The following is a 20,028-nucleotide window of genomic DNA, read 5'->3' on the forward strand; positions in this document are numbered from 1 at the left end:
CGCTCTCGTTACCCAGGCTGGAGTGCAATGGCGCGATCTTGGCTCACCGCAGCCTCCGCCTCCTGGGTTCAGGCAATTCTCCTGCCTCAGCCTCCTGAGTAGCTGGGATTACAGGCACGCGCCAGCATGCCCAGCTGATTTTTTTGTATTTTTAGTAGAGACGAGGTTTCACCATGTTGACCAGGAAGGTCTCGATCTCTTGACCTTGTGATCCACCCGCCTCGGCCTCCCAAAGTGCTGGGATTACAGGCGTGAGCCACCGCGCTGGGCCTAGATGCTTTTTTAAAATGACAATCTTAACTTGTCTTTGTGGAACTCTGTATTTTTCAGTTTTCACCTTTGAATTATTTTTATTGACTAAAGTTGGTAGAAGAAATATTTATGGTTATCAGAGTTTTTATAGAATCTTCCACCACCTTTTTCCAAAAGGAATTTGAGTCATCTGGTGCTTATATAAAATCAAACACTGTTTAAACTCAGGGAGCTGGGTTTTTATTTCTTTTCTTTTCTTTTCTTTTCTTTTTTTCAGAATAAAGTGCAGTTTAAAGAGAAATAGAATGGGAGCTTTTACCAGACACCTGTTTTGGTCTCTTGCTGGGCTGGTGCTATTTTCCTAGGCATGATGACTGTGTGTTTCTGTTTTTCCTCTTCTTTCTTAAACAAATAGAGGAAATCCATTGGAAGCTTACCTAACAAGACATATTGATGAATGTAGAATCCTAAATGAAAAAGAAGTCATTGGATGTGGCTTCCTAGACTCTGATCTTGAACCAAAAATAAAGTAAGCCCTCACCACAGGGTTTGGTTCAGCCCGAGCCTGCGGCAGACGCTGTTTTCCATGACTTTGCTGGAGGAGTATACTTCTCTGGGCAAAAGCTCCCAAGGCCTTCGGAGACTTTTAAAGTCTTTTTTTTCCCTGTAGCTTTTATTGTTTTTAAGAAAAGTGGTGTCACCCTTACTTGTCATTAAAAAAAAAAAAAAAGAAATAGTGTGGGAAAAACAAATAAACTACCCAAAGAATGAAATAAGAAAAACCAAAACAACTCCCCTAAGAGAATGCAAACATTTACACCCTTCACTCTTCTGCAAGATAACTATTTCCATGCGAGTTGGATTAGAAACCATGAGAAGATTTTTCTCTTTGATTTTTGGTTTCTTCTATTTTTAACATTTTTGGCAAGTCTACACATTGTGGTTACATAAAAACATCAGGATTAAGATATTTGGTATTTAAAAAGCACCCTTGGACTTGGGATGAGTCTTTCTGGCACAGCCGTGAGAGAGCTTGAATTCCTTTCATAAAATAATAGGCATTAATGTCCAATCAACACAAGCTTTTTGTCCAGCTTCTCCCAGTGGTCCCTCGAGAAGCCTCCTAAACCATGCGCCTGCCCTCGTGAAAGGCCTGTCTGCTTGGTGGTTGGAGGGAGGTGCCCTGCCTCAGGTGCCCTCCTCAGGAGGGCAGGCTCCTGCTGTGTCTGTCACCCAGGAGGTGGTCCAGGTTGGTCACCGTTTTCAAGAGTCATTGCCAAGTACTGTGTCCTGCAGTGCGCCAGACCCACTGCTCACCTCTCTTCACCTACTATCTGAGTGGATCACCACAATCCTGCAAGGTATAACCCACTAACAGTGTTTTAGGAGAGAAGGAACGTAGAAGCCTATGGGATCTGCTTTTCAGGAGTCCCTATCCAGAAGGAGAGAGACATGTATATGAGTAAGTTCAAGAAAGCATGATGTTAGTGATAAGAATTAAAGCTTAGGCATATTACAGACTTCCCTTGTGTTTGCTGCTGTATCAAATGCTTTCTTTGGAGAATGTCACTTAACTCTCACGACAGCCCTATAAGATGGGTATTTTATCTCCATTTTACAGAAATGGAAGAAGAGGAAGCTAACGTTGAGCAACGTGATATAGTAAGCTCCAGAGCCCACACTCTGGAAATGGTAGATTTGGGAGTTAAACCCGGACAGTCTGATCTCAGATCCATTTACTGAACCACCAGTCTATACAACACAGTCACCAAGAACCACAAAGCACAGGGGTGGTTCATTGAAACAGCCTCTCCACAGGTGGTGTAGACCAGAAGAGGAAGGGCCACACCGTATATTCCCAATAATGATTCCGGTTAGTTCTCCTTTTCACTAAGGACTTTTTCTGCCATTCTTACTGCTGGAAATGGAGCTCTTCAGATGACCACTTTTCTATCCTGCCTATTTGCCTCAGGAAATGACTGTTGGCCCACAGACTGCTGGATATGCTGGGCGTATCAGACTCCCTAGCTCCGGGATTCTTAAACACTGGGGTACACCAGAGTCCACACAGCCACTGGTGAGGGGCGGGACCCTAGAGTCTGCATTTTAAACTTGCACCCCAGGTGCAAGTGATCTTGGTCTTTCTGCCATTTCCTAGCGTCCCCAGGAGACCCAGGGGAACTTACTAGTCACTGGACAGATCGTTCAGGGTGAGAAGACGTTGTATTTTCTCCTTCAGCAGACACCACCTTCTACCAGAACCCCCAGAGCTCAAGAGGGGAAAAGTGAAAGAGGAAAAACAAAAACAAAATAAAAGGCCAGGGGGAGGTGGTGCTGGGGGAAGAGCATAGAACTCAAGAATAGCGAGTCAAACCCATAAATATTTGCTGAGAAGCATGGGTTCCAAATGAGCTCTGTAGGGATGGCAGAAACAAAGCCAGATTAGGGAAGGGTCAGGAGAGAAGGGGAGGGTGAGCTGAACCTGACCAGAGGTGGCCGCTTGTGTTTGAAGCCTGCTTTGATGGGCCCACAGGGCTGACAGATGGTGGGTGGGCCCTGATTATAGATGGGCCAGAAGTTGGGGGTGAGCTGTGAGAATAAACGACAAATCGGACTGTTGACGAACAAAGGAAGGGCTACAGATTCAGAGCTTTGGAGCAAAGGAGAGACAAGGGTCACTTCCTAACAGGGCTAGGGAGAAGCGCCTAGAGGCTGGAGGATTATGGCAGGCGGAAGGCAAAAGAAAGGGCAGAGGTGGGGATTTCGCCACTGACAAGTGCAGTCAGCATTAAGGGTCTGGTGAGTTGTGCGAATAATCAAGCAAAATCTGAAAGATGTTTTGCTCAGAGGTGTTTCAGTGGCTGTTGAGAGAAGCAGATGCTCCCTGCTTCAGCTGCGGAAAAGGTAAATAATTTTCATTTATTTTTATAAAATTGAGGTTTTTGGCCTACAGGTTGTATCCTCGAGGGGGGGTTTCGCTCTTGTTACCCAGGCTGGAGTGCAATGGCGCGATCTCGGCTCACCACAACCTCCGCCTCCCAGGTTCAGGCAATTCTCCTGCCCCAGCCTCCTGAGTCGCTGGGATTACAGGCACGCGCCACCATGCCCAGCTAATTTTTTGTAGTTTTAGTAGAGACGGGGTTTCACCATGTTGACCAGGATGGTCTCGATCTCTTGACCTCGTGATCCACCCGCCTCGGCCTCCCACAGTGCTGGGATTACAGGCTTGAGCCACCGTGCCCGGCCAAAATTGAGGTCTTGCATAAACCTTCATTTGGAGGAACAAAGGAGCTATGTTGCTTTAAAAGGCTTAAAAACCACCAGGAGTATGAATAATATCTATATCTACATCTCTCTATGTATCTAAAAAGACAGTTAAGTTGGGGGTAGCTTTTTTTTTCTTTTAGGAGACAGGGTCTCACTCTGTGTGCAGGCTGCAATGCAGTGACACGATTATAGTCATTGCAGCCTCCAACTCCTAGGCTCACGCAATTCTCCTGCCTCAGTCTCCCAAATAGCTGGGACCATAGTAGTGTGCCACCGTGCCAGGCTAATTTTTTTTTTTTTGAGGGATGGCTCGGGGAGGGGAACAGGTGTTGCTTTGTTTCCCAGGCTGTTCCCTAACTTCTGGCTTCAAGCAGTCCTCCCGCCTTGCTCCCAAAGTGCTGAACTCTAGGTGTCAGCCGCCATGCCTGGCACAAAAAGGGAGGAGGGCAGTTTTGAAGGGCCCATTAAGTGACACGCTTGCTGAAGTATTTAAGAGATCCATCGCTTAGTGGGAAGAACACTGGCGCTGAGGTTGAGGTTGCTTTCAGCCCTAAGTCTGTCCTAACTGTGGACCTTTAAATATTCACTGCAGTTTCCTGGGCACTAGGTGTGTTTGTTTTTGTCCTTAATAAACTAAGAGGCTCTGATGAATTAAGTGATTTTCAAAAGTTCTTCCTGCTGTGCACTCCTGTCAGCCATGACCTTGCTATCCGGCCTCCCTAGCACATACACATGGAATGGGTAGCAGGATCAAAGTTCAAGGAAGATTAACGTTGTGGTGTCGTGTGGGATGATTGAGGGAGACAGGTTAGGGGACGGGATGCTGTCGCTGAAGGGTACAAAGGCAACAAGAGTGGAAGCAACAGAGACAGAAGCTTGGGCATGGACACCAAAGTCACCGAAGTTGAGTTTGCACTAAAGGAGGTGAGATTATACATTTTTTTCTCATATTAGAGAAAAAATTCCCAGCCAGGCACTGTGACTCATGCCTGTAATCCCAGCATCTTGGGAGGCTGAGGCTGCAGGATTGATTGAGCCCAGGAGTTCAAGACCAGCTTGGGCAATATGGCAAGACCTCCATCTCTATAAAAAAAGAAAAATTTCCAAGTTGATTAACTTGCTCTCTTTCCCATTATTTTTTTCCTTTGAGGTATGTTTTTAAAACTTATTTTTTAAACAAAGCACACAGGTAGAGGTCTTTGCATGGTGTTGCAAAGATCTCTACAAAGGTCTACCATGACTTTTTCAACATTGTTTTAAGTGAGTGGGCATACTTCCAAAGGAGCTGACTTTTCACTGAATGCTAGAAAATGAAAACATGGGAGCTGTTTGGATTGGCCTGGGAAACATCATGTTCAGTAGCCACTGTTGATCTTTGCGTGAAGTAGTTCTGTTTTCTGAAAAGATTCCTTTTGTCCATTGTCTCATTATGATTATGGGAGCCTAGTTTTCTCAACTGGAGAAAGAACTCTATCTGTGTGGTGATTAACAATCATTTAGATACACAGTTTAACCACAAAAAGTGACTGAGTTCCTGTTTCTGCTGGGTCCAGTGTTAGGTACTAGGGATGCAATGAAGTCTAGGGTGTGCCCCCAGCCCTCATAGACTGATGGAGGGGCCAGACATGTGAGCACAGAAATACAGCACAGTATGTGGTCCTGGAGCATTTGCACCAGAGATGTGCACACAAGGTGCACAGGACTGTGGTGACCAGCCATCCCATCCTTCTCGCTCCTTCTTTTGATACGTTGTTCCCTTTACTTCACTAGGAGTTGAAGTTAAACCAGAGAGAAGTTTGAGGAAATTGAGGCTGGGTAAGGGAGAGGCTTTGAGTGGACAGAAGGTTTTTAGATTCCCTGGAGAAAGCTTCTGATAATCATGTTCCCAGACAGAAGCCACATACAGGGGCATGGGACTGTCAGGCCTAAAGCTCACAGTCAATTGTGGGCCATTCAGAAGCACCTCACAGATGATGAGGGACTGTGTTCTAAGCATTCTCTCTCTGTGTTTGCAGTTGAGCAGTAGCTGGTACAAATGTACCCTATGGCTGGGTTTTCTTTCTTATCTGAGAAAACTCTTGAGAAGGCTGTGCATTTCTGGTGTGTAGACAAAGACCTTCTGCAGATGAGTAAGGTATGTCTCAAACAGAGTTCTTGTTGCACTAACGTCACAGTGAGTCTCTGCTAATAAAAACAGCTAACTTTGCATAAGCAAGCCAGTCTGCACAACTTAATAATATTGGTTCTCCAATAGAGCCCTAATAAAAAATAAAATCACACCACTCTTCCCTATGTGCCTTCAGAGTTGATTCAAACAGTGCAACACAAAAACAAAAATCGGCTTTGTTTCTTACGGAAGCCAGATTGTCAACCAGTGGGCCTGCTAACTCCAAACTCCGGATTTACCCACTCTTTCCCATGTAGCACCGGAGAGAGTGGGCCTCCTCCATGCATAAGGGTAGAAAGTTGGGGAAGCGGCAGGTAGCACACTCCTTGAAAGCAGGGCTTCACGGGAGGAAAAAGGGTCGGGCTGAGCCAGCTGAGCTTGTGCAGTTTGCCAATTAAGTGAATTCATCCCTCCACTTCCCCTGGGGTGATGTTAGCAAAAGGACAGAGAGAGGCCAATAGGGGGCACAGGGAAAATTATTCCTCATCCAAACCAGTGTGGGGAAATGGTGCTTCCCTCTAAGGTACCTCAAGATTTTACACTTTTTGAGGGTCAAGTGCTTAGCTCTTATGGGGAAGAAGTCAAAGAAAGACCACATTATGGTTGGGATCCCTACTGATCGTGTAACCACCTGAAATCTGATCATAGGAGAAATCCAGATTAATAAGTTTAACACTTGACATTTACCTATCTTTATTTATATTATCTCACTTATCCCCAAACACACTGTGATATTGGTAATAGCACCCCAACAACAAAGAAAGAAATTAAAGCACAAAGAGAAAGTGTTTAGCCCTGGAGGGTAACTAGTCAAGGGGCAAAGTCTGGACTCAAACCTGGATCTTTCTGGCTCTAAAGGTGGACCTCTTTTCAGACTTTGAGGAGGATCCTATGGTTTGCAATTACATGTCTTACTCAATTTTATTTCTGTTTTTTTTTTTTTTTACTTTTTATTGGTATGTTTGGGAGAATAGAGTGGATAGAATCATTAATTATTTGTCTCAATTTTATAATTTTATTTCAGGGTTTCCTGCTTTGTGTACCTGTTTTTATTTAGACAAATGGCAAAGCACCCAGGTAGATGGTTGTCTGTTCTATCTTGAGAGTTTCTAGAAATGCAGCCTTAATCCTTCCCGCAGGCTTTCTGGATTCTGATAACAGGAATGATATGGTTTGGCTGTGTCCCCACCCAAATTTCAACTTGATTGTATCTCCCAAATTTCCCACATGTTGTGGGGGGATCCAGAGGGAGATAACTGAATCATGGGGGTGGGGGCGGTCTTTTCCATGCTATTCTTGTGATAGCGAATAAGTCTCAGAGATCTGATGGGTTTATCAGGGGTTTCCACTTTTGCTTCTTCCTCATTTTCTCTTGCTGCTGTCATGTAAGAAGTGCCTTCTGCCTCCCACCATGATTCTGAGGCCTCCCCAGCCATGTGAAACTGTAAGTCCAACTAAACCTCTTTTTGTTCTCAGTTATGGGTATATTTTTATCAGCAGCATGAAAATGGACAAATGCAGTAAATTGGTACCGGTAGAGTGGGGCACTGCTGAAAAGATACCTGAAAATGTGGAAGCAACTTTGGAGCTGGGTAACAGGCAGAGGTTGGAACAGTTTGGAGGGCTCAGAAGAAGACAAGAAAATGTGGGAAAGTTTGGAAGCTCCGAAAGACTTGCTGAATGGCTTTGACAAAAATGCTGAGAGTGATATGAACAATAAAGTCCAGGCTGAGGTGGTCTCAGATGGAGATGAGGAACTTGTTGGCAACTGGAGCATGGTAGATTTTGTTATATTTTAGCAAGGAGACTGGTGGTATTTTGCCCCTGCCCTAGAGATTTGTGGAACTTTGAACTTGAGAGAGATGATTTAGGGTACCTGGCAGAAGACTTGGATGCTGTTAAAAGCATTCTGTTTTAAAAGAGAAACAGAGCATAAAAATTCAGAAAATTTGCAGCCTGACAATGCAGTAGAAAAGAAAAACCCATTTTTTGAGGAGAAATTCAAGCCAGATGCATAAGGAGCAAGGAGCCTCATGTTAATCCCCAAGACTATGGGGAAAATGTCTCCACACACTGTCAGAGACCTTCATGTCAGCTCATCCCATCACGGGGCCAGAGGCCCAGTAGGAAAAAGTGGTTTCATGGGCCAGTCCCAGGATCCCTGTGCTATGTGCAGCCTAGGGACTTGGTGCCCTGTGTCCTAGCCATTCCAGCCGTGGCTGAAAGAGGCCAACGTACAGCTCAAGCTATGGCTTCAGAGGGTGGAAGCCCCAAGCCTTGGCAGCTTCCCTGTGATGTTGAGCCTGTGGGTACACAGAAGTCAAGAATTGAGGTTTGGGAACCTGTGCTTAGATTTCAGACGATGTATGGAAACACCTGGATGCCCAGGCAGAAGTTTGCTGCAGGGGTGGGGCTTTCATGGAGAACCCCTGCTAGGGCAGTGCAGAAGGGAAATGTGGGGTTGGAGCCCCCACATAGAGTCCCTACTGGAGTACTGCCTAGTGGAGCTATGAGAAGAGGACTACCATCTTCCAGACCCCAGAATGGTAGATCCACTGACAGCTTGCACTGTGCTCTTGGACGAGCCACAGACACTCAGTGCCAGCCCATGAAAGCAGCAAGGAGGGAGGCTGTACCCTGCAAAGCCAGAGAGGCAGAGCTGCCAAAGATAATGGGAACCCACCTCTTGTGTCAGTGTGACCTGGATGTCAGATATGGAGTCAAATCATTTTGGAGCTTTAAAATTTGACAGCCTGGATTTCAGACTTGCACTGGCCCTGTAAACCCCTTTGTTTTGGCCAATTTCTCCCATTTGGAACAGCTGTATTTACCCAATACCTGTACCCACATTGTGTCTAGGAAATAACTAGCTTGCTGTTGACTTTGCAGGCTTATAGGCAGAAGAGACTTGCGTTGTCTCAAAAGAGACTTTGGACTGTGGACTTTCGGGTTAATGCTGAAATGAGTTAAGACTTGGGGGGACTGTTGGGAAGGCATGATTGGTGTTGAAATGTGAGGACGTGAGATCTGGAGGGGCTGGGTGGAATGATATGGTTTGGCTGTGTCCTCACCCAAATCTCAACTTGAATTATATCTCCTAGAATTCCTGTGTGTTGTGGGAGGGACCCAGCAGGAGGTAATTGAGTCACAGGGGCTGGACTTTCCCGTGCTAGTCTCCTGATAAGTCTCACGAGATGGGATGGGTTTATCAGGGGTTTCTTTTTTTGCTTCTTCCTCATTTGTCTCTTGCCACTGCCATGTAAGAAGGGCCTTTCACCTCCCACCATGATTCTGAGGTCTCCCCAGCCACGTGGAACTGTAAGTCCAATTAAATCTCTTTTTGTTCCCAGTTTCGGGTATGTCTTTTTGAGCAGCATGAAAACAAACTAATATAAGAAATAAATTTTTCAACAGTTTAGAAGTCATTTCTGATATCAGATTACAGAGGTTGTAACTGGGTTATAACCAGCTAATGTAATGTGTTAGATGTAGAGCATTTATATGCTATTCTGAAAAGTGTTGGAGGGATTAGTAGGAGGGCATGGTGGATATAATTTGCCCAAATTCATGAAATAAGCCATATTGCATTAGATTTATTATGTGCAAAAAATACTGGAACTCCCTCAAAATATTAGGGTTAAGTGTGTTATAAATGTTGGGGAATATTGTTAACTCATTATCAAATCACTGAGGTTAATTATTATTTCTTTTTGCCTGAGAATTACAAGTCTACCCAAATTAAGCAAGAAGGAAGCATTTCATTTCTTTCTTTCCTCCTGTGCAGGGCTTCCATTGCCACTGTGCCCCTCACCCCTACCACCTCCTGCCTATTTCTTATTCACACACACACATTTGCATTGAACTGAATCATTTTCTATTTCTCACATCATTTCTTGATATTAAGTCTAAAGTTTTAGTTTCTTTTGTTATCAGTCACTATGTCAATTACCATATAATTGTTTTCCATTTGTGAAGTTCTTTCTCTTTTAATTTTCACAGTAATCTTGCAATAAAGGTAAGCACCATTATCTTTATTATTTTTTTCTTCCTTTTTATTTATTTTTTTTGAGACAGGGTCTCACTCTGTTGCCACGGCTGGAACACAGTGTTGTAATCATGGCTCACTGCAGTCTTGACTTCCCCAGACTCAGGTGATCCTCCCACCTCAGCCTCCTGAGTAGCTGGGACTACAGGCTTATACCACTGGGCTAATTTTTGTTTATTTTGTAGAGATGAGGCTTTGCTGTGTTGCTCAGGCTGGTCTCGAACTCCTAGGCTCAAGCAATCAGCCTGGCTCAGCTTCTCAAAGTTTTGGGATTACAGACTTAAGTCATTGTGCCTAGCCACCATCATATTTAAAGAAGACAAAACTAAGCTTCATAAAAAGTATCTGTTCAAAGACAGAGCCAGCTAAAGTCATTGTCAGGATTTGAATCCAGGAATTTTGAATCTAGACCACAAAGTTTCTAGAAATAGATCTCTTCTGGAGTGGCACATGATAGTGTACTTAGGGCTAGGTCTCCGTTTCTTCTGTTTCCTTCCCCGGCCCCCTTGGATGCACCCCAGAACTTCCTCTGATCTTTTTTTTTTTCTTTAACTACCCAACCATCTAAAGAGGCAATTTTAAGTAATTGGTAAGAGCGTTGGAGTCAGCTTGGCTGCTTACTGGTACTGTGACCTGGGATATAGCTTCAATCTCATTGTGTCTCACTTTCCTTAAGTGTAAAATAGGGATAATAATAACAGCTATTCATAGGATCATAAAAACTAAATAGGAAGTCCTTAATAAATGCCATTATTACTATTATATAATTAGAATTTTAGGTATCCTAAGATAGATTCTAGGTGACTGGTCTCTCAAGAATCTTGACTCTCTAGTAAAACTTGCATCATAATATGATTCAAATGATGGACATGATGATAGCAACAACTGTATTCAGTGCCTACTAATGCTAAATGTTTTACAGATACTGTTTGAATTCTTGCAGTAACCCTGCAAAAACTGTCTGCTGTTAGCCACTGGTCTTTTGTGCCTCTAAATCTTGCCTGCTGTTGGCATTAATTTTACCTATCCGCTATCAAGCTTAAACTTATAATCTTTCAAAAATTGAAACTGTGTTTTCTAATTTCCAGTCTTCTAGCCCATTTTGTATTCTCCACCTCCCTGCAGAGATCTTTTGTGGTGGCTCCAGATGTCATACGTAAGTTCTCATGGTGTTAGGGCTAACCATTTTTCAGATTTTGAGACTGAAATTCACTTAGACTGGCTATGAGGAACCAAGTCTGTTGACAGTTACAAGATCCAACTTCCTTGAATTCGAACCTTTTTCCTTTAAAGTAAGACTTTTCCAAGGAAGGATTGATATACTCTGTTTTGAAGAAAAAGAAAGGGTAATTGACAATGACCTTTATCCCAGTATCTGTTGAAGGTTCAGAGTGACATAATATCAGCTGATATACACCCATGCTTTAAAGAGTAAAAATACATGTTTGACCTGCCTTAGTTTTTTATTTCAGTTATAATTTAAGCTTTATCTGTAGTTCCCACCACATCCGCCATTCTTCAACCCTCACCTGACTTAGATACTGTTTTTTCAAATCATATGTCTTCCTTTAAGCCACAGAAAATGAATATTTTCTAGCTTGTCTAAATCTCTGGAAATAATATATCAAGTGCTCACTGACTTGGAGAAGTTTCTTTTTCTGTTAAAATCAATGTAATCATTAGGATGTATAATCTTTATAAGATTAAATGGGTCAACTGAGCTTTCATCCTATAATAATTTTACTTTACTATTTGTTTTTAAAACTGTGGTAAGATTGGTTCACCCCTGCCCAAGGTTAGACCAAAGAGTCTCCATCTTTGTCGTTGTTGGGAATCCAAGCTAGTTGGTGCTGGTGTCCAGAAGGAATGTTGTTCTCTTTATTTCAGAAAACATTTTTTAGAACTCTGTCTTTTCCTCCATGGACTGTGAGTAGGTATTGTTTCCAACCATACCAAACAAATCCCACTCTTTTCTTGTACTGTTTTCCATTCTTTCTTACCAATAAATCTCCTCTTCTGAGTGACAGTGTTTCAGAATCTGAAATGGTGAATCATTATAGGTCTTTGCTGAAAACATGTGTGCATTGATCTATTGTAGCTGTTGCTGCTGCTGAAGCATATAAGGTTGCATGTAATGCATTCATTTTTGGAATATTTATGTTTAATGCTAGAATGTCTGCACTGATGACTAAAAAAATAAGCCTATGAAACAGCAAAAATGCAATTCGGATGATCATTGAAGAGATAGAAGATAAGGAGTAATAGTCCCGTGACAGACTTCTGTAGGGCTACACCTAGTTGTACTGACTTCATCTGTTTTCAGAAATAACACGAGCATTCTGAAGCTCTGAAACCATGCGTAACTTTGAAGATTAAAATGAGGCAGCAATGTTTCTCCAAACTAATGTAACAAAATGCAGTGATACAGCAGCTCAAAGTGGAGGAGTTGAATTCGTTAGGGGAAAAAAATAGCAAAGCTTCTTCTTAGGCAGCAATCTCTTCCATTCTGGAAGATTGCACACTGTTCTGAGTACCATAGTGAAATCTTGCTCTGTCCCGCCTGGGACAAGAATCTTCCCTTTGTCCAGCATCCCCACGCTATAAACTCTACCTGCTATTACTCACTTAGTAGCTAGCTGGGATGTCAGTTAACCTTTGCAGTATCACAGAGCTCGTGTTCAAAGAACCCTTATTTCACTTAATAATGGCTCCAAAGTGCAAGAGTAGTGATGCCAACAATTCAGATATTCTGGGGTTGTCTTGTGGGCAAAGATGGCACCTAATAAGTAGGCAGGAGTAAATAGTGCATAAGAGTTGATGGAATTGCATCTTAGGCACATCCTTTATTCGAGCCTGGAAAGGTCAGATTATGTTCATTTTATGTATAGTATACACACATACATACACCCCTCTAAAATAAAAACCCAATCTACTTTAATTCAATATTTGGGAAGTGGCAGGACAATTCCAAGGACGATTCCAGCCATAAAGAGAACAATATAGTGGGAAAATGAGAAATCAGACTAGTCATTCTTTGATTCTGAAGAGGTGGAATTTCAGATAACACAGAGGAGTGGAGCAGATCATTTGGAAGAAAAGTTGAGCTGGTGTCTTGTCCTTTCAGGAGGCAGACATGTAACTTCAGGGTATCTCAGCAGCCTCAGTGAGTTGGCAGTGAGCTTACAGGTTGATATAGAGTCCCCAAATAACTGAAGACAGGAGGTCCACTTTGGTTCCCCTTTTGTGGTTTCACTGTGACGTAAAATGTTCATCATTCATTGTCATTTATTCATTCATTCAGCAAACATTCAGTTAAGTTAGCTCTGTGCCTAGCAATGAAGATGACACTATACCTCCTTCCTGTAGTGTATTTTTGGGACATTTCTCTTATGGCCTTCCTATAGGAAATGAATTGTCCTGCCAGCTGATCCTGCCAGGAGGTGTCCTCCACCCCACAGATAAGATATTGAACTGCTTTTCCTGCTACTGTTATCTGCTTCGGTCCCTCTCCTTTCCTAACCCCCTTGCCCTTTAGTACCACCAAGATCTCTTAGAGGTGGGCCAGGCTAGAGTAGATGGATCTCTCCGGAGTGAGTGGGAGAGCTGTCTTATTTCTTCCTTATCCCTGGCAAGGACTCTTTGATTTCTCGACTAATGAGGCAAAAGACATCAATAGGAGAAGAAAAATAAGGACTTCCCTCGCCAGCGTTGCTTAGCTACCTTGTCAACATTCCCTTGCTGCCCAGCTGAATTCTCTCTGCATATTTTTATAGTGCACATGTTTTATTGCTATAATTGATCTATTAGGCAGAAAATATGGAGAGCACATGGAACTTCTGTCAGTTTTGTGCTATTTATTTGAATTTCCGTTTTTCTCTATCCGAAGACCTCGCCCTTTATTGTCCTTTTTCATCCCTGAACTGAGTAATACTCTGAAGGAATCACATTAGTATGCATGTTGGAACTTTGTAGCATTAAAAGCCAAAGTCAATAACTAACCTCAGAACTACATACCAAATTGTGAATTCTTCATAGACAAGTCCCACATTTTTATGAACTCTGTGTCCTTAGTACCTAGCCCTGTGTCTGACACATGAAAATCTTTTAGTAAATGTGTGTTGATCAAATGAGCCATTGGCTTCAAATATTTATAAGAACCAGCATTGTCGTGGGTGCAATTCATAACATAGAATTTGCTTTTAGTTTCTACCTAGAAGGCAAAATTTATTATTTGTTCATTTCATTCTGGAGACTGAACAAGGACAGAGAATAACCACTGTCTTGTTGCTAGTGCTACAGTTTATTCAGCCAAAGAAGCCTTTCTGCATGAGGCTGCAATAGCAACAGCTGCCCTCCACCCAGCATTTATGAAAAGGTATTCACTGGGGACCTCCTAGGTGCTAGGTGCTGGGCTATACAAGTCAGTCCAGATCACCTAATTGTCACCATCTGTCAAGGCAATTGTATTCAAAACAGTATTTCTCCTTATTTTTTTCTCAAACACGTCCACACTCAACTCAAGACTGTTTATGAAACAATCTGTGGACAAAACAATAAATGGAAGTTTGTTTATTCATTTCTTTACTCAGCCAGACAGGCAGCCCTCCAACCCAGCACTTCTCAGATCATATTCTTTTGAGACTTTGTTAAAACGCACACTTAAATCTACCAGGTTTGGGGTGAAGCTTGAGAGTCTGCATTTCTAACAAGCTCTCTTAGTTAGATCAGGCCTTGATACTTTGAGTGTCAGCCATGAACCAGTAGATTCAGCATCGCCTGGGAGACTGTTAGACCAGTTGAATCAGAACCTACATTTTAACAAGATCCCCGAGTTCACATTGGATAAGCACTGCTCTAACCATTTGATTAGCCCACAGCGTAAATTATGGGCAGGGGTCCCAAGGGGGCTCTGGGCTGGGAAAGTAAGTCCAGGTACATTTACTGTTCCCTTTTTAATTTCAAAACTCTCAGGTACCTGCGCCAATAGGGCTCTGACACTCAGGAAAAGACACAGGTGGGTGCCTCTTTGTTCAGTCATTCAGCGGCATGATACATCTGTTACTATCCGTCCTGGATTGCCATTGTCTTTAAACATGAGGGGCCTACCTGATCAACCTATTTCTTCTTAATAGAGCTTTATTTTAGACTCACAGGTTTCACCCAAGAGATATCCTTATGTCTGACCATGTTGGAATGATTTACAAATTTGGATCAAGCACTAGGAGATCTGAGTTTTTGTTTCCTTGTCTGTGAAATGGAGATAATACCACCTGTTCTAGTTTCCTTTCTAGTCTTGTTGTGCGGAGCTTTGAAATATACATGTGCCAGAGCTTTGAAAACATAAAAATATTCATGAAACTTTAAAATTGCTTTAGTCAGAAAAAAATCATTATATATTTCAATGCCGAAGGGATAAGGGTTTAACATTTAGCCTTATCGTCTACCAATTTTGTGATTTGTGGTAAATTATTTTAGGTAGTTGAACCTCAATTTTTAAAATATATAAAATGGTCATAAAAACTTCCATCATATAAAGTGTGGTAAGGATTAGAAATGTTAAAGGATCTAGTGCATGGTAGGATTTCATAAATGGTGGTCAATATGCTTGGATGAGAGCATAAGGGGCTTGGATGAGAAAGAATTCTCCAAAGATGCCTTCTCTCTCAGTTAAGCCTGTTCAGTTGGAGGTGGGGGGTGCGGAGAGTGACTTTAAAGCTATTTGAAGTTTTGAATTTGAATCAGTGTCCTTCCAGTTCAAGAGACTGATATCAGGCCCAAGCGGGAGGATTGCTTGAGGCTGGGAGTTCAAGACCAGCCTAGGCAAGAAAGTGAGACACTGTCTCTACAAAATACAAGATAAAAGCCAGGCATTGTGGCTTGTGCCTACGGTCTCACCTACTCAGGAGGCTGAGACAGGAAGATGGCTTGAACCTGGGAGGCCAAGGCTACAGTGAGCTGTGATCTCACCACTGCACTCCAGCATAGACTCAGCTTTGACCTCCCAGGTTCAAGCGATCTTCCTGTCTCAAAAAAAAAACAACCACATATCTTCAAATTTGTTACACAAGTATCTCTGGAAGCAAAATTCTCAAATTTTCAACAGTGTTTTGATATTTATTTAAACATTTGCAAATGCCAGTCTCTGCAAGGCTTTGTGATGAGGAGGATTTGCTGTGATTATTCAGTGTTATTCACATGCTTCCATCAGAGGTGTCAGAGGGGCTTGTTGATGGCATTCACAAGAGCCTGGCACAGGTATACAGGAAGGTTTCCACAATAGTGTCCATGCAAGCAGACACTGCTGGCTGAAGGAAAACAGAAGAATTAGTGGCACCAAGGGAATGTGTGGTCAAGAAAGAAAGCTGCTCTGAGGACTGTGGGCATTGATGGTACCCTCATTTGCAGAATAACAGAAGAGCAAGTCTTATTTGTTCAAGACATGAGGGGGCAACTGCTGGGTAGTTACTGTTTTACTGTCAGCAATTGACCATTTGAGACTATCATCTATTTTTAAAAAAACAAGTCCTCACCATCCTTTCTCTGTCTTTCCAACCTCTCTTTCATAGTTTTATTTTGGAAATTCCCTTCTAAAACCCTCAGGTGTCTTAAGCCTGTTTTCAGGCAAGCTAAGCCTTTAGGAAGGTATTCTTTAGGAAAATAGATCACTCCATTTTTTCCCTAGACTTTGCAGAATTTATGTGTTGATATCCTTATAGGTAATATTCCAAGGTACCCAGGAGTGTGATTTCACAGACAGTCTCAGGCAGAGAGTTTCATGTGATCTGCTTTTCCACATGGATCTCTTTGGTGGGGGGTGGGGGGTGTGGTCAGTCGTCAATGTCCTGTGAATAGGAAAAAAATACCACCTTGCGGATATGGCATTTCAGTGAAAGCGTATTAGGAAGAGGGTGGGGTTAAGAGGGAGGAAGTGAGCAGGCAGAGAGCCAGAGGCCTTGGGATTGGGGATGGGGGGGCATTCAGCTGCCCGATTAGCAATTCTGAGCCATGAGCAGAGTTCATAAGGGAGAATCAGGATGTCCTAGGTTTATTTTTTTGCCTCAATAACTTAAGGTTGGAAGTATCACGCCCTGTTTGAGTGTGGAATGGCAGAACCCCTTAGGCAGGGAAAAAGCAGTTAGTGGCATTGTGCTCCAAGTCCATTTTAACAGATTCCACAATGGGCTCTTCTGAATCTGGTCACAGCCGTTGGCTCATTTTGTTAGGGCTTGACCTGTGGGTGGATCAGTTATCTTCTCTCTCTTTTAAGGCCACAGAACATAGTCTTCACCTCCAACCAGTCTATACAGCAGTCTTTGGGGAATATGTGGATAGAAGCTCTGTGTAAAATGAGCTTCATGAACCAGTAGGAAAGACAAGTCAAAGGCTATTACTTTTTGGAATATATGGCCATGTAGAGAAAGCATTTGCTGGGAGTCAACAAACTGGATTTCAATCTAAGTGCGCCCCCCAGCTAGCTATGGGATCTTGTTAGGCAAGTAATTTTATCTGTTGCAGACCCAGGACGAATGATACCCACTATAAATCTATTAGACCTATTTTAAATCTATAAACCTCACCAGATTTTTGTGAGGGTTTCTACAAGTTAGTAGAGAAGAGAGCGTTGAAGTCTTCAGAGCTGTGCCGTTCAGTATGGTAGCCGTGAGTGACTATTTAAGCTTAAATTCATTAAAATTAAATAAAATGTAAAATTCTGTTCCTCAGTCACACTAGCCACATTTCAAGCGCTCAGTAGCCACATGTGGCTAGTGAGTACCATATTGGACACCAGAGATATAGTGCATTTGCATTATCACAGAAACAGAAATTTTATTGGACAGTTCTATCTCAAAGTGCTGTCTAAGGTATACGATGAAGGGTATAAAGGATGGCACATTGAAAGGGTGACAGATACTGTCGTAGTTAGGAATGTTTGGCAAGAAACAGAAACATCTCAAATTAGCTGAAATAAAATAAGGGCTTTGACTAATTCAGGAAAAGTGAATGGATCCCAAAAGACATGAAGCATGGCTAGGCTTCAAAAGGAATTGGAACCAGTTTCTAGAAGATTGTAAGGATTAGTTCTTCTCACTGTCTTTCTTTGTCCCTTATGTTTCTCTCCTTGTGGCCACTTGGGCTCTTGTCTCTGTTTCTGTGTATTGGCAGCCACTTTTGCCACCTCCTCCTTTGTCTCCGCCTCCTCCGTGGCTCTGCAGACCAGCTTTCTCAACTGCACTACACACAGTCCAAACAAGATTCAGCCAGACCCAGTTTTCATCACCTCTCACAAGTAATGCCCAACCAAGTCTGAGTCCTGATACCAAATTCCCAGGAGAGGCATTCTTATTAGCCAGCTTGGTGTTATAGCCACCCCTTCTTCCATCATCTGTATCTAGGAGGATGGGAGAAGTGTCCCCATGCCTACTTAATAGGGGCTGTTGGGGGGCGGGGCCCTAAAAAGTGGCACATATAGGGTAGGAACAGGCCATTGATTAACATGTTCATCCTTAACACTTTCGAAAGATCCACAAAGCCTATGATCACACAGAGAAGGGCCAGTAGAGATTTGACAATGGCCATGAACAAAACAACTGTGAGGCCTTTTCTTCCTTAATTATTTGCATGGTTTGCATCAACAGTACAGAGTCACGGCAGTGGCTTAACCCTTATGTCCACATACCTGGATGGAGAGTGGGCACAGCCAAGAACACAAGGTGGAAATCAGGTTGAAGACTGTCATTCTTTAAAGTCAAACTGGGCACTCATGTGTTCCCTTTTGTCTTCTACCTTTAGGAAAGAACATGAGGTTTCCTTGGAAATCATTCAAGAGGAAGATGGAAGGGGCTGTTTAAAAGAGCTTAAAAGCTACAGGCTGTAAGACTGGGGCCTGAGTGCTGGCAGTGGAAAACCCTGTTGGGCTGCGATCCCTCCCTGAAAAGTTCCAGGTGCCTTTTTGCTTCTTGCAAAAGAAAGGAAGTGAAAGAGAAGACCATGTCCATAGCCCTGAAGCAGGTATTCAACAAGGACAAGACCTTCCGGCCCAAGAGGAAATTTGAACCTGGCACACAGAGGTTTGAGCTGCATAAACGGGCTCAGGCATCCCTCAACTCGGGTGTGGACCTGAAGGCAGCTGTGCAGCTGCCCAGTGGGGAGGACCAGAATGACTGGGTGGCGGTACACGTGGTGGACTTCTTCAATCGGATCAACCTCATCTATGGCACCATCTGTGAGTTCTGCACCGAGCGGACCTGCCCTGTGATGTCAGGAGGCCCCAAATATGAGTATCGGTGGCAGGATGACCTCAAATATAAGAAGCCAACAGCGCTGCCAGCTCCCCAGTACATGAACCTGCTTATGGATTGGATTGAGGTTCAGATCAACAACGAGGAGATATTTCCAACATGCGTGGGTAAGTTCATGACCAGTTCTCAGTTTTTTTGTCACTCACGCAACCCGCACTAGGAAAATTTGCAGACCGCCTTTGAATGCTGGGTAGCACCCATGCATTAATTCCATCACTCATGTACCTGTAGTTTCTTTCTTCATATATAAGAACCTCACTGAAAGGAAAAAAGATAATTTATGGACCACTTACATTTATTTTGTGGACTCCCAGTAGTACATATACCACATGCCGGGGAACACTGGCTTTGTGAAATGTTAGATGTGATTGTGTCAGCTTCTTAGAACTAGATGTCAGGCTCACTCAGTTATCTTGATAAGATTATTATTTATTGGTTAATTGACTAAAGTTACATGGACTCTGATGCAGTTTCTGGTATTTATATCTCAGGATTAAGAAATCCCAGTGTTAGAATTCATAGATTTGTTTGGGGATCAAACAAACTGGAGGTTCAAATTCTAGGGAAAAAGAGATCCTAAAGCCTCCCTCTTTAATCATAGTTTGTTCATTTCAGGCTGTGCTGTTAACTTTAACCCTTGCGTAGCTGCTGGATACACTGGGACACCTGACATGCAAATTATTTTATTTGCTTTGTGCAAAACTCTTCAAAAGGAAGGACTAGTCAGTCTTTTCTGCCTCATATATTTCTTTATGAAGCTGGTCATTAGATTTCCCATGCACTTTCAGACTGAATTTAGAATTCAGTGTTTTATGCCGTATGCTCAATAGGGACCCACAGTCTCCTATTTCCACTGTTGTAGCTCCAGTGCCTAGCATAATGCCCTGGAACCTTGTAGACACTCAGGAAATATTTATGGAATGATTGAATAAATACTCGTGCTATTGGAGAGTATTATTTTAAAGCCCTGAGATGGTTGTAGTACAAAAAACGTATTT

General features: G+C 42.9%; 1 protein-coding gene across 2 annotated transcripts in view; it reads left to right on the forward strand.

Moving 5' to 3' along the window:
- The window catches only part of MOB3B (MOB kinase activator 3B), a 206,350-nt gene that overhangs the window by 62,953 nt on the left and 123,369 nt on the right, over nucleotides 1-20,028 (forward strand). The window contains exons 1-2 of one of the 2 annotated variants that reach the window (XM_032300005.1): nucleotides 17,854-18,086; nucleotides 18,522-19,137. In XM_032300005.1, the coding sequence (XP_032155896.1) occupies nucleotides 18,720-19,137 (418 nt within the window). In that variant the 5' untranslated portion in view covers nucleotides 17,854-18,086; nucleotides 18,522-18,719. Of the gene's footprint in view, nucleotides 1-17,853; nucleotides 18,087-18,521; nucleotides 19,138-20,028 lie in introns of those variants that run through there. The other variant, XM_032300004.1, reaches the window with a different exon arrangement.

Source organism: Sapajus apella, unplaced genomic scaffold, assembly GCF_009761245.1.
Source record: "Sapajus apella isolate SASKATOON/1434 unplaced genomic scaffold, GSC_monkey_1.0 scaffold42, whole genome shotgun sequence".
Taxonomy (NCBI): domain Eukaryota; kingdom Metazoa; phylum Chordata; class Mammalia; order Primates; family Cebidae; genus Sapajus; species Sapajus apella.